At 45.9% G+C, this 15,310-nt stretch overlaps 1 protein-coding gene across 1 annotated transcript in view; it reads right to left on the bottom strand.

The window, feature by feature from the left end:
• Window positions 1-15,129, bottom strand: part of tmem39a (transmembrane protein 39A) — a 37,345-nt gene extending 22,216 nt beyond the window's left edge. Inside the window, 6 exon segments of the mRNA XM_065022692.1 lie at window positions 5,651-5,761; window positions 6,547-6,701; window positions 9,737-9,820; window positions 9,972-10,194; window positions 12,099-12,300; window positions 14,831-15,129. Of these exon segments, the coding sequence (XP_064878764.1) occupies window positions 5,651-5,761; window positions 6,547-6,701; window positions 9,737-9,820; window positions 9,972-10,194; window positions 12,099-12,205 (680 nt within the window). The 5' untranslated portion in view covers window positions 12,206-12,300; window positions 14,831-15,129.
• Between the last annotated feature and the right edge of the window lie 181 nt (window positions 15,130-15,310).

The raw sequence follows: 15,310 nt of genomic DNA, 5'->3' as shown, positions 1-15,310 counted from the left end.
CTCTGTCAATCACCACATTCTTATCGGCAGACTCAACAGCCTTGGTTTCTCAAATGACTGCCTCGCCTGGTTCACCAACTACTTCTCAGACAGAGCTCAGTGTGTCAAATCAGAGGGCCTATTGTCCGGACATCTGGCAGTCTATATGGGGGTGCCACAGGGTTCAATTCTCGAGCCGACTCTTTTCTCTGTATACATCAATGATGTTGCTCTTGCTGCTGGTGATTCTCTGATCCACCTCTTCTGTATACTTCCGGCCCTTCTTTGGACACTGTGTTAACTAACCTCCAGATGAGCTTAAAAGCCATACAATACTCAACTCTCTTCCAACTGCTCTTAAATGCAAGTAAAACTAAATGCATGCTCTTCAACCGATCGCCCGTCCAGCATCACTACTCTGGACGGTTCTGACTTAGAATATGTGGACAACTACAAACACCTAGGTGTCTGGTTAGACTGTAAACTCTCCTTCCAGACTCACATTAAGCATCGCCAATCCAAAATTGGAGATGCTTAATCTAGAATCATCATCCTATTTCGCAACAAAGCCTCCTTCACTCATGCTGTTAAAACATACCCTCATAAAACAAAACTGACTATCCTACTGATCCTTGACTTCGGCGATGTCATTTACAAAATAGCCTCCAACACTCTACTCAGCAAATTGGATGCAGTCTATCACAGTGCCATCCGTTTTGTCACCAAAGCCCCATATACTACCCACCACTGTGACCTGTATGCTCTCGGCTGGCCCTCGCTTCATATTCGTCACCAAACCCGCTGGCTCCAGGTCATCTATAATTTTTTGCTAGGTAAAGCCCCGCCTTATTTCAGCTCACCATAGCAGCACCCACCCGTAGCACGCGCTCCAGCAGGTATATTTCACTGGTCACCCCCAAAGCCAATTACTCCTTTGGCCACCTTTCCTTCCAGTTCTCGAATTGCAAAAATCACTGAAATCTGGAGACTCATATTTCCCTCTCGAACTTTAAGCACCAGCTGTCAGAGCAGCTCACAGATCACTGCACCTGTACATAGCCCATCCAACTACCTCATCCCCATACTGTATTTATTTATCTTGCTCCTTTGCACCCCAGTATCTCTACTTGCACATTCATCTTCTGCACATCTATCACTCGTGTTTAATTGCTATATTGTAATTTACTTCGCCACCATGGCCTATTTATTGCCTTACCTCCCTTATCTTACCTCATTTGCATACACTGTATAAATATTTTTCTATTGTTTATTGACTGCATGTTTGTTTATTCCATGTGTAACTCTGTTGTTGTTTGTGTTGCACTGCTTTGCTTTATCTTGGCCAGGTCGCAGTTGTAAATGAGAACTTGTTCTCAACTGGCCTACCTGGTTAAATAAAGGTAAAATAAATAAAATATATTTTTTTAAATGAGATGGGAGTTCTATACACTCATGGCTCTGTATAATACTGTACGTTTCCTTGAATATGTTCTGGACCTGGAGACTGTGAAAAGACCCCTGGTGGCATGTCTGGTGGGGTAAGAGCGTGTCACACGGCGTATCCCTTTTAACAAACCAAACATTCAATACCGTTACAGAAGGTAAAGTAAAAACCCAAACCGGTCCGTGCATCAATACTGGTATATAGTCAAATACAGTATACCGCCTAGCCCTAGCAGTCAGTCTTTCCTCAGCTCTTAGCCAAGAGAGACTGGCATGCATAGTTTTAATATTATCCCTCTGGTTACAATGGAGAGCAAGACGTTCTGCTCTGTTCTGGGCCAGCTGCAGGTTAACTAGGTCTTTCTTTGTAGCACTTGTCCACATGGCTGGACAATAATCAAGATAAGATAAAACTAGAGCCTGCAGAACTTGCTTTGTGGAGTGTGGTGTCAAAAAAGCAGAGCATCTCTTTATTACGGACAGACCTCTCCCCATCTTTACAACCATTAAAACTATATGTTTTGACCATGACAGTTTACAATCTAAGGTAACGCCAACTACATTTTGTCTCAACTTGTTCAACAGCCACACCATTCATTACCAGATTCAGCTGAGGTCCAGAATTTAGGGAATGATTTGTAGCAAATACAATGCTTAGTTTTAGAGATGTTCAGGACGAGTTTATTACTGTCCACCCATTCCAAAACAGACTCTTTGTTAAGGGTTTCAGTGACTTCATTAGCTGTGGTTTCTGATGTGTATATGATTGAATCATCAGCATATATGAACACACATGCTTTGTTTAATGCCAGTGGCAGGTCATTGGTAGAAATAGAAAAGAGTAGAGGGCCTAGAGAGCTGCCCTGCGGTACACCACAATTGACATGTTTGACATTAGAGAAGCTTCCATTAAAGAAAACCCTCAGAGCTCTATTAGATAGATGGCTCTGAATCCACGATATGGCAGAGGTTGAAAAGCCACACCTACGTTCTCAACAGCAGGTTATGGTCAATAATATCAAAGGCTAAACTGAAATCTAACAGTACAGCTCCCACAATCTTCTTAATATCAATTTCTTTCAACCAGTCAGTCATATGTGTCAGTGCAGTACATATTGAGTGCCCTTCTCTATAAGCATGCTGAAAGTCTGTTGTTAATTTGTTTACAGAGAAACAGCATTGTATTTGGCCAAAAACAATTCCCCCAACAGTTTGCTAAGAGCTGGCAGCCAGCTGATTGGTCTGCTGTTAGAACCAGTAAAAGCCGCTTTACCACTCTTGGGTAGAGGAATGACTTTGGCTTCCCTCCAGGCCTGAGGACAAAGACTTTCCACAGGGCTCAGATTAAAGATATGACAGATGGGATGGTAGCTGACTCTAGAGCCACTCCTATGTAGCTTTCCATCTAAGTTGTCAATGTCAGGAGGTTGGTCATTATTGATCGATAACAATTATTCCACCTCTCCAGGACCAACTTCACAAAATTATAACTTAGAAAAACATTGTTTCATTATTAGTTTTTTTAATGTATGAATACTATGGATCACTCACTGTTCGTTGTTGGCATTTCCTGCCTAATTTTGCCATTAAGTAATCATTAAAATAATTGGCAACATCCAATGATGGAGAATAATCAAATCGCTCTGAACCCAATAGCATGTGTCAGACAACCACAGTGGATGGAGAATAATCCCTCACTCTGAACCCAATAGCATGTGTCAGACAACCACAGTGAATGGAGAATAATCCCTCACTCTGAACCCAATAGCATGTGTCAGACAACCACAGTGAATGGAGAATAATCCCTCACTCTGAACCCAATAGCATGTGTCAGACAACCACAGTGGATGGAGAATAATCCCTCACTCTGAACCCAATAGCATGTGTCAGACAACCACAGTGGATGGAGAATAATCCCTCACTCTGAACCCAATAGCATGTGTCAGACAACCACAGTGGATGGAGAATAATCCCTCACTCTGAACCCAATAGCATGTGTCAGACAACCACAGTGGATGGAGAATAATCCCTCACTCTGAACCCAATAGCATGTGTCAGACAACCACAGTGAATGTGACTGTACATTAAAACAATGATAAAACGTTTGATATCCTTTTCACATTTTTTTTAAACCTTTATTTAACCAGGCAAGTCAGTTAAGAACAAATTCTTATTTTCAATGACGGCCTGGGAACAGTTCAGGGGCAGAACGACAGATTTGTACCTTGTCAGCTCGGGGGTTTGAACTTGCAACCTTCCGGTTACTAGTCCAACGCTCTAACCACTAGGCTGCCCTGCCGCCCCACATGACACGATCACTTCCTTCTCTTAACTGTGGATGAATATGTTGGCAAGCATAACCAGTTATTTTTTTAACTCATTCTGATCATGTATGATAATGTTGCATACGACATTTGAAAGGTCTATAATTATTTTCCCGAACACAATCAAAAGTTAACATAGGCCCTAGATGCCTTCAGCTGCCCAACTTATAGGCATGTCCAATTTGGGCACCTTTTTAACAATGTGATATTGTGCTCCAAAGGGATAACTAGAAGTAACATGATGTAGGTTAATGAAATAATAAAAATAAAAATGTGATTATTTATTATATTATGTGAAATAGGCCTCATGTGAAATCACTGTCAAAGATACTGCTGCGTTGCCTCATGAGTGGAGCAGCAGTCTAAGGTACTGCATCGCAGTGCATCGCTGTGCCACTAGAGATTCTGGGTTCGAGTCCAGGCTCTGTCGCAGCCGGCCGCAACCGGGAGACTCATGGGGCGGCGCACAATTGGCCCAGCGTCGTCCGGGTTAGGGAAGGGTTTGGCCAGCGGGGATGTCCTTGTCCCATCGCGCACTAGCGACTCCTGTGACGGGCCGGGCGCAGTGCACGCTGACACGGTGGCCAGGTGTATGGCGTTTCCTCCGACACATTGGTGCGGCTGGCTTCCGGGTTAAGCGGGCATTGTGTCAAGAAGCAGTGCGGCTTGGTTGGGTTGTGTTTCGGAGGACTCACAGCTCTTGACCTTCGACCTCTCCCGAGTCCGTACGGTAGTTGCAGCGACGAGACAAGACTGTAACTACCAATTGGACACCAGGAAATTGGGGAGAAAAGGGTGTACATTTTTTGTAATAAAAATGACAATTGAAAATAATGTTGCATTTAAGTCTAGATTTATCATACAGAAATATCAAAACATTCTTTCAACATCTCCAAAGCAACTGCCTGACTATGGCGCAGGTACCACTGACTCACTGCCCTTCTCTATTAGCAAGAAGCTTGTTTTAAAATAATAATTCTCATAAAGAAGAAGCCTGCTGGTAACTGGTAATTGATTAGGACAGCTGGTGTCCTAAAGATCTGTCAACTAGGTAGGACTCTTACGACTAGAGGTTTCATGAATAGCTCGTATTCTGAACCATAAGAGCGGGAGATTCTCTATTCTCAGCACTTAAGAGCAATTTTCTACTCTGAGCCTCTTTGTGGATACGGGGCCCAGCGCTCCTACTGCCATTATTAATACAGACACAGGAATAAAACAGATCAGACAAAAGCCAAATGACACTATTATTGCATTTATGAAAACGTCACATGACAGGAATATCACAGTTGTCTCTTTGCAGTGTACTCTCTATGGTACTTCAAATGCCCACCCTTTAGGTGGGGTGTCAGCTGAAAAGACCACAGACTAAACTCACACAATCAAAAAGAGGAATCTGTCCCAGGTTGTGAGAGAGAAGAAATCAAGAGTTCCTGACTGCCTCTGATTCCACCCACTTCACAGGGAACTTTAATTGACATTTTGTTTAAATCAATGTTCTGTCCCCCAGTCTGACCAGAAGGGTGTGTTTGGCTGGGAGAGAGAACATTGAAGTCTGTTGTTTATTTGTTTACCTGAATAAGGGGAGTGTGTGTGTTTATGTTTACCTGAATAAGGGGAGTGTGTGTGTTTATGTTTACCTGAATAAGGGGAGTGTGTGTGTTTATGTTTACCTGAATAAGGGGAGTGTGTGTGTTTATGTTTACCTGAATAAGGGGAGTGTGTGTGTTTATGTTTACCTGAATAAGGGGAGTGTGTGTGTTTATGTTTACCTGAATAAGGGGAGTGTGTGTGTTTATGTTTACCTGAATAAGGGGAGTGTGTGTGTTTATGTTTACCTGAATAAGGGGAGTGTGTGTGTTTATGTTTACCTGAATAAGGGGAGTGTGTGTGTTTATGTTTACCTGAAGAAGGGCCCGTGGGACAGGTCCTGGTCTGAGTAACTACAGTCTGAAGGCACTGGCTGGGCCCTACTCTCCTGATGGAAGCAACACAGGGGAACATACACCCCAAACCTGTTGCACAGAGAGACAGGGATGAGAGAGACAGGGATGAGAGAGACAGGGATGAGAGAGACAGGGATGAGAGAGACAGGGATGAGAGAGACAGGGATGAGAGAGACAGGGATGAGAGAGACAGGGATGAGAGAGACAGGGATGAGAGACAGGGATGAGAGAGAGAGAGAAAAAGGAGAGAGCGAAAGAGAAAAATGAAAGAGAGGAGAGAGAAAGAGAGAGAGGACAACGGAAAATAAAGAACCATGTGTTAAATCAACTAGATAATGGAGAATATGACACTGATCAACTAGATAATGGAGAATATGACACTGATCAACTAGATAATGGAGAATATGACACTGTGATCAACTAGATAATGGAGAATATGACACTGTGATCAACTAGATAATGGAGAATATGACACTGTGATCAACTAGATAATGGAGAATATGACACTGATCAACTAGATAATGGAGAATATGACACTGTGATCAACTAGATAATGGAGAATATGACACTGTGATCAACTAGATAATGGAGAATATGACACTGTGATCAACTAGATAATGGAGAATATGACACTGTGATCAACTAGATAATGGAGAACAATAAAACACACTACTTCCCAGTACACACATCATCTCTGAATAACAATAAAACACACTACACTACTTCCCAGTAAACACACACCATCTCTGAATCAAACCACTAGACTACCATCTACAGAGCTGTACTGACACATCAACTGTAGAGCTGCTGTCTGAAACCTCTGGTAGCTCCGCTCTCTGAACACAGACACTCACGGGTATCCAAGGAAGAGCAGGTTGAGCACCGAGTGGTTCTTGAACAGGTTGACCAGGGTCCAACAGAGAACCCAGCCACACAGAGTGAGGAGGCTGAGCCGTGCTGCGATCAGAACCACGTACCGTACCAAGGAACATGGACTGGTCTGAGACGCCTGGTGGGGGGGGACAGACAGACAGACAGAGAGAGAAACACACGCACAGGTTAGAGGTTATACAAACACGATCCACCGACAGACAGCACAATCAACCACAATGCATTGCTATACACTAAGCTCTTAACTCGGACATAACAAGACCACAATCCTCAATATAAAGCACAAGTCAGTCAAACACACACAACCCTGGCCAGACACAACAATACTAAGCCAGTCACACACGAACGATGCAACTAGGAGGATCAGCGTAGGCCTAAATACTAGAAACAAGTTCACTCCCATCCCTACTACTACACCACAAACATGATGCAACCAGTTTAGAAACAGCTGATGAAAAGGCAGATAAAGTTGAGGAAGGGAGAGAGAGGTAGAGAGAGAGAGGTAGAGAGAGAGAGGTAGAGAGAGAGAGGTAGAGAGAGAGAGGTAGAGAGAGAGAGGTGTAGAGAGAGAGAGGTAGAGAGAGAGAGGTGTAGAAAGAGAGGTAGAGAGAGAGAGAGGTGTAGAAAGAGAGGGAGAGAGAGAGAGGTGTAGAAAGAGAGAGAGAGAGAGAGAGGTGTAGAAAAGAGAGAGAGAGAGAGGTGTAGAAAGAGAGAGAGAGAGGTGTAGAAAGAGAGAGAGGTGTAGAGAGAGAGAGAGAGAAGAGAGAGAGAGAGAGAGAGTGTAGAAAGAGAGAGAGAGAGAGAGAGTGTAGAAAAGAGAGAGAGAGAGAGAGAGGTAGAAAGAGAGAGAGAGAGAGAGAGTGTAGAAAGAGAGAGAGAGAGAGGTAGAAAGAGAGAGAGAGAGAGAGAAAGAGAGAGAGGTAGAGAGAGAGAGAGGTAGAAAGAGAGAAGAGAGAGGTGTAGAAAGAGAGAGAGAGAGAGAGGTAGAAAGAGAGAGAGAGAGAGAGAGGTAGAAAAAGAGAGAGAGAGGTAGAAAGAGAGAGAGAGAGAGGTAGAGAGAGAGAGAGAGAGAGGTAGAAAGAGAGAGAGAGAGAGGTAGAGAGAGAGAGAGAGAGGTAGAAAGAGAGAGAGAGAGAGGTAGAAAGAGAGAGAGAGAGAGGTAGAAAGAGAGAGAGAGAGAGAGGTAGAAAGAGAGAGAGAGAGAGAGGTAGAAAAGAGAGAGAGAGAGAGGTAGAAAGAGAGAGAGAGAGAGAGGTAGAAAGAGAGAGAGAGAGAGAGGTAGAAAGAGAGAGAGAGAGAGAGGTAGAAAGAGAGAGAGAGAGAGGTAGAAAGAGAGAGAGAGAGAGAGGTAGAAAGAGAGAGAGAGAGAGAGGTAGAAAGAGAGAGAGAGAGAGAGGTAGAAAGAGAGTAGAGAGAGAGAGAGAGAGAGAGAGAGAGGTAGAGAGAGAGAGAGAGAAGAGAGGTAGAGAGAGAGTAGAGAGAGAGAGAGAAAGGTAGAAAGAGAGAGAGAGAGAGGTAGAAAGAGAGAGAGAGAGAGGTAGAAAGAGAGAGAGAGAGAAGAGAGAGAGAGAGAGGTAGAAAGAGAGAGAGAGAGAGGTAGAAAAGAGAGAGAGAGAGGTAGAAAAGAGAGAGAGAGAGAGGTAGAAAGAGAGAGAGAGAGAGGTAGAAAAAGAGAGAGAGGTAGAAAGAGAGAGAGAGAGAGGTAGAAAGAGAGAGAGAGTAGAAAGAAGAGAGAGAGAGAGGTAGAAAGAGAGAGAGAGAGAGTAGAGAGAGAGAGAGAGTAGAGAGAGAGAGAGAGAGAGAGAGAGAGGTAGAAAGAGAGTAGAGAGAGAGAGGTAGAAAGAGAGAGAGAGAGAGAGGTAGAAGAGAGGTAGAAAGAGAGAGAGGTAGAAAGAGGTAGAAAGAGAGAGAGGTAGAAAGAGGTAGAAAGAGAGAAAGAAAGAGGTAGAGAGAGAGAGTAGAGAGAGAGGTAGAAAGAGAGAGAGAGAGTAGAGAGAGAGAGAGAGAGAGAGAGAGAGGTAGAGAGAGAGAGAGAGGTAGAAAGAGAGAGGTGTAGAAAGAGAGAGGTGTAGAAAGAGAGAGGTGTAGAAAGAGAGAGAGAGGTGTAGAGAGAGAGAGGTAGAAAGAGAGAGAGAGGTGTAGAGAGAGAGAGAGGTAGAAAGAGAGAGAGAGGTGTAGAGAGAGAGAGAGAGGTAGAAAGAGAGAGGTAGAAAGAGAGAGAGAGAGGTAGAAAGAGAGAGAGAGAGAGGTAGAAAGAGAGAGAGAGAGAGAGAGAGAGAGATAGAAAAGAGAGAGAGAGAGAGAGAGAGAGAGGTAGAAAGAGAGAGAGAGAGAGGTAGAAAGAGAGGTAGAAAAGAGAGAGAGAGAGAGAGAGAGAGAGAGGTAGAAAGAGAGGTAGAAGAGAGAGAGAGAGAGAGAGAGAGAGAGAGAGAGAGGTAGAAAGAGAGAGAGGTAGAAAGAGAGAGAGGTAGAAAGAGAGAGAGGTAGAAAGAGAGAGCGAGAGAGAGAGAGCGAGAGAGAGAGAGAGAGAGAGGTAGAAAGAGAGAGAGAGAGAGAGGTAGAAAGAGAGAGAGAGAGGTAGAGAGAGAGAGAGGTAGAGAGAGGTAGAAAGAGAGAGAGAGGTAGAAAGAGAGAGAGAGAGAGAGGTAGAAAGAGAGAAGAGGTAGAAAGAGAGAGAGAGGTAGAGAGAGAGAGAGGTAGAGAGAGAGACAGGTAGAGAGAGAGAGAGAGAGGTAGAAAGAGAGAGAGAGAGAGGTAGAAAGAGAGAGAGAGAGAGGTAGAAAGAGAGAGAGGAAAGAGAGAGAGAGAGAGGTGGAAAGAGAGAGAGAGAGAGGTAGAAAGAGAGAGAGAGAGGTAGAAAGAGAGAGAGAGAGAGAGGTAGAAAGAGAGAGAGAGAGAGAGGTAGAAAGAGAGAGAGAGAGAGAGGTAGAAAGAGAGAGAGAGAGAGGTAGAAAGAGAGAGAGAGAGGTAGAAAGAGAGAAAGAGGTAGAAAGAGAGAAAGAGAGAGGTAGAAAGAGAGAGGTAGAAAGAGAGAGAGGTAGAAAGAGAGAGAGGTAGAAAGAGAGAGAGAGAGGTAGAGAGAGAAGATGAGGTAGAAAGAGAGATCGAGAGATAAAGAGAGAGAGAGAGAGGTAGAGAGGTAGAGAGAGATACCTCTGACACTATAGTCCACACCAGTCTCCTGGCCAGCATCACTGTGATGAAGATAGCCAGGTGGTAGTCCATCAGATGGAAGTTCTGCAGAGAGGAGATAACAAACGGACTTAAGGTGTGTTCACTACTACTCACCAGAGTTGTAGGTTATCTCTGTGTGTGTGTGTGTGTGTGTTCACTACTACTCAACAGAGTTGTAGGTTATCTCTGTGTGTGTGTGTTCACTACTACTCACCAGAGAGGTGGAGGCAGCAGGGTGACTATAAGGGTACCACCACACAGTCCTGTAGATATTAATATACTGAACAAACAGCGCCACCAGCAGGTAGAGGAAGAGCAGGAACTCAAACAGCAGGCTGCTGTCCAATGGGAGGTCAGGGATCCGGTAGTGACGGACGGGTTCCGGCGTGATGAGGGCCGAGAGGGGCGGGGCAGAGAGACCCACACAGTTACTGCTCCTGGAGGGAGGGGGCATAGAGAGAAGCTGGGGTTACTGGTGTGTTGTGGTTCTGGAGTAGCCTTGAGCTTGAGTTTTAGTGTGCTGAGCATCCGAGTCCCCCAGACAGCCGCTCCCGGAGAACGAGTCCCCCAGACAGCCGCTCCCGGAGAACGAGTCCCCCAGACAGCCGCTCCCGGAGAACGAGTCCCCCAGACAGCCGCTCCCGGAGAACGAGTCCCCCAGACAGCCGCTCCCGGAGAACGAGTCCCCCAGACAGCCGCTCCCGGAGAACGAGTCCCCCAGACAGCCGCTCCCGGAGAACGAGTCCCCCAGACAGCCGCTCCCGGAGAACGAGTCCCCCAGACAGCCGCTCCCGGAGAACGAGTCCCCCAGACAGCCGCTCCCGGAGAACGAGTCCCCCAGACAGCCGCTCCCGGAGAACGAGTCCCCCAGACAGCCGCTCCCGGAGAACGAGTCCCCCAGACAGCCGCTCCCGGAGAACGAGTCCCCCAGACTGCCGCTACCGGAGAACGAGTCCCCCAGACTGCCGCTACCGGAGAACGAGTCCCCCAGACTGCCGCTACCGGAGAACGAGTCCCCCAGACTGCTACCGGAGAACGAGTCCCCCAGACTGCTACCGGAGAACGAGTCCCCCCAGACTGCCAGACGGAGAACGAGTCCCCCCCCCAGACCGGAGACGAGCCCCAGACTGCTACCGGAGAACGAGTCCCCCAGACTGCTACCGGAGAACGAGTCCCCCAGACTACTAGTGGAGAACGAGTCCCCCAGACTACAACAGGAGAACGAGTCCCCCAGACTACTACTGGAGAACGAGTCCACCAGACTAGACTACTACCGGAGAACGAGTCCACCAGACTAGACTACTACCGGAGAACGAGTCCCCCAGACTGCTACCGGAGAACGAGTCCCCCAGACTGCTACCGGAGAACGAGTCCCCCAGACTGCTACCGGAGAACGAGTCCCCCAGACTGCTACCGGAGAACGAGTCCCCCAGACTACTAGTGGAGAACGAGTCCCCCAGACTACTACAGGAGAACGAGTCCCCCAGACTACTACTGGAGAACGAGTCCCCCAGACTACTACTGGAGAACGAGTGCCCCAGACTACTACTGGAGAACGAGTCCCCCAGACTACTACTGGAGAACGAGTCCCCCAGACTACTACTGGAGAACGAGTCCCCCAGACTACTACTGGAGAACGAGTCCCCCAGACTACTACTGGAGAACGAGTCCCCCAGACTACTACTGGAGCTCGAGTCCCCCAGACTACTACTGGAGAACGAGTCCCCCAGACTACTACAGGAGAACGAGTCCACCAGACTACTACTGGAGAACGAGTCCCCCAGACTACTACTGGAGAATGAGTCCCCCAGACTACTAGTGGAGAACGAGTCCCCCAGACTACTACTGGAGAACGCAGGAATGTGATTAACAGTGAGGGAAAGGAGAACATGTTGAGGCGAGAAAAGAACAGAACAAAGGAAGTGAAATGATCTCGATGCCTCTTCCTCATCGGTGTTGATCTGGACTGGCATACCTTCCTCCTCAGAGGAGGTGTGGTATTAATAATCTGACTCCACCCCCCTCACTCACACCAATCATCTATTGGACTAACACTAATTATGTTTGAATGTTAATTCACAGTCAGGACAGGAAGGAAGAAGCTATGACCGTCTCATGGTAGATGCAGACAGTAACATTTTAAAAACAGAAGGTGTGATCAAATAGCATAGAACTACACATTTAACTTCCCATAAGCCTTGGCTCAATAAATCATGTAGGCCTGTTTGTGTTTGGTGGGGTAGGAGGGTTAGTAGTACACTACTTTACCCCATCTGTGTGTGTGTGTGTGTGTGTGTGTGTGTGTTAGGGGTGTCGACAATATCTGTGTTCGTATCCTAACCTGTTTCTGAGTCCGTTGCCGAGGCTGCCCCCCACCAGAGTCTGCAGGGAGGGCAGAGCAGAGCGGCTCAGCTGTTGTCTACTTGGCCCCCTGCGGCCCCCGGGCATGGCCAGGCACCACCTCAACACCCCCTGCTACTGCCTCTCCACCTAGACCCAGAGACCAGCACCACCTCACAGCCCGGCCCAACACAGCCAGGCCACTGGAGAGACGGACAGAGAGAGAAAACAACGTCAGGGTCATGTTCATTAGGCACAACACGTTAGAAAACAGAGTCAAACAGGGAGGTAGAATACCATCTGAACTTGTGCACATTGCAACCCATTTTGTTATAGTGTGTGCTCTAATGAACACAACCCAGGTGCAATAAAGAACAGTCCCAATAGAGGACAGAATGTGTACACACACGTTGCAGATAGACGTCTCCTGAAAAAAACATGCCATGAATGAGTCGCTACTCTTCTCATCGGAGGCACGTAGGATGATATGACGTAGGATAAACAATGTATTTCTGTCTAAACTTTCCAGAACATGGTGTCCTACTGAACGCAGCCCTGGGGAAGATGGTGACAAGAAAAGGCCAGACTAGGTCAGAGTCAATAGAACAGGGGTAGGAGAATAGGTCCTGGGCTATAGGTTACTGGTAGGACAACATCACCACAGTCAAGCACCCAGGGTCATGCAACTTTACATAAGACGACATCCTCAGACTGATCACAGACAGGCAACAGAGACAGACAGACATCACAGACAGACATTAGACACACAGAGACAGACAAGGCATCACACACAGACAGACAGACATCACAGACAGACAGACATTAGACACACAGAGACAGACAGACAGACATCACAGACAGACATTAGACAGACATCACAGACAGACAGACAGACATCACAGACAGACATAAGACAGGCATTAGACACAGACAGACAGACATTAGACACAGACAGACAGACATCAGACACAGACATCACAGACATTAGACACAGACAGACAGACATTAGACACACAGAGACAGACAAGGCATCACACACAGACAGACAGACAAGACATCACAGACAGACAGACATCACAGACAGACAGGCATCACAGACAGACAGGCATTAGACACAGACAGACAGACAGACATTAGACACAGACAGACATCACCGACAGACAGGCATTAGACACAGACAGACAGGCATTAGACACAGATACACAGAGACAGACAAGGCATCACACACAGTCAGACAGACACACAGACACACAGAGACAGACAGACAGACAGACAGGCATCACACAGACACACAGAGACAGACAGACAGACATCACACAGACAGACAGGTATCACAAACAGAGAGGCATCACACAGACAGACATACAGAGAGGCATCACACACAGACAGACAGAGGGCATCACACACAGACAGACAGAGAGGCATCACACACAGACAGACAGAGAGGCATCACACACACAGACAGGCATCACACACAGACAGACACAGACAAACAAAAATCACACACAGACAGAGACAAACATCACAGACAGGCAAACATCACACACAGAAAGACAGGCAACGCACACAGACAGGCAACACACACAGACAGGCAACACACACAGACAGGCATGTACAAGCACACAGTCACCAAACACACTTTGGCAGCCAGATGAGAGACAACAACCGTAGCTACTGTAGATGCCACGGTTATAGAACAAGAGATAAGCAAACCAGGTTATCGCAATTACCTTTGTCCGTGTGTCTGTCTGTGTGTGTGTATAATTGAGGAGCTTCCTAGTGGCTGTACATAGGCTAATGTATAGTTTGCTGGAACAATCCACACACACAGCCATTCCACTAAGGGAGACTGAACAGAGGGAGACAATGCCCACAACCACAAAACAAAGGTAGCTGGCTAGTCCAGTACACTACAACCTTGACTACTGGAGGAGCAGGGAAGGTATGCAAAGGTGCCAGTCAACTTAGACTAGCTAGGCTGTCCTTCCATGTACTAATGTTTCTGGTGATGATGAGTGATAACGGCTTTAGAAACATCCCCTTTAGCCATGCTCGCATCAGATCAGAGTAGCCTATCTGCAAACATAGCTAGCTACTGTTCTCAGGCAACACTTTCTTAAGCATGACTGTACTGTATGTAGTGTTGTATCGAAACTGCAGTTTTTCAACTTTGCAAAATGCGGAAATCAGATCAGAAGGCATGCGCAATAAAGTAACGGCTTTATGACAGTTCGTGGTAAACTGTGGCTGATAGAAGCTGTTACAATATTATAGGCAACTGTTACACAAGTCTGACACTTGTATTGAGAGTGCAATATTCCCAAATGGCAGAACATCGAATTTCTAACTACTTTATAACATTCAAGAAGATGAAACATTCTCATAGAAGTTGAAAAGTTGTATTTTCAAGACACGTAGCTAACGTTAGTTAGCTAAACACATATTGTACTTACTACACATTTAACTAGATATGTATAAGCAATTTGTAGCTAGCTAGTTATTTTCAGTAACATTGTCAAGTTACTTAACGAACGGTGCTAGCTAGTTGTTGTGTGTTATTGGACATGATCGAACTGTTATTTGTTATTATAGAGGAGAAACGAGACAATGTACAGGATTCATCATTTCAAATGGGGGAAGTTAGCTAGCCTAGGTATATTATGTTTAATATTACGCATCGTATACAAAAACAGCTAATTAGCGACTCGTGCAGGAATTAAACAGAATACTCACACAACATTGACAGAAAGCGGATGGTTTGGACACGGATGCATCAGTCAATTGTGGGTTGACAAGCCGAGACAGGAGCGAACATTTCTCTCGTTTTAAAAGGGAATATATTCATAGGTTTTAGCGGGGACGGGGGTTGTGTGCTACTTATAAACACACAGGACGTTATATCGGTTTACCTCCAACAACAAACATACGGTTAAAAACGAGTCTTTGCAGTGCAACAGTAGCTAGCTACATTCACTAGTAGCACACAGAGACCGACGTGGCAAAGAGATGCCTGTTTAGCCAAAACGTCATCATTCATGCGACGTGTTCTTCAGCCACGCAGCCGCACACGAATTTGGTGACGAATATTTACACAAATTGTACAATCCTCTTGCAAGCAGTGGCTTTTCAAGTTAACATTTTCAACACAGGATAAATGTTAAATAAAAAATATGCATTTAATTCCTGCCAACTTTGTTATATTGAATAAATGAA

This window comes from Oncorhynchus nerka, linkage group LG2 (genome assembly GCF_034236695.1).
Source record: "Oncorhynchus nerka isolate Pitt River linkage group LG2, Oner_Uvic_2.0, whole genome shotgun sequence".
NCBI classification, from domain to species: domain Eukaryota; kingdom Metazoa; phylum Chordata; class Actinopteri; order Salmoniformes; family Salmonidae; genus Oncorhynchus; species Oncorhynchus nerka.
The sequence above is the reverse complement of the archived record's forward strand: the minus strand, read 5'-3'. Positions and strand labels throughout refer to the sequence as shown.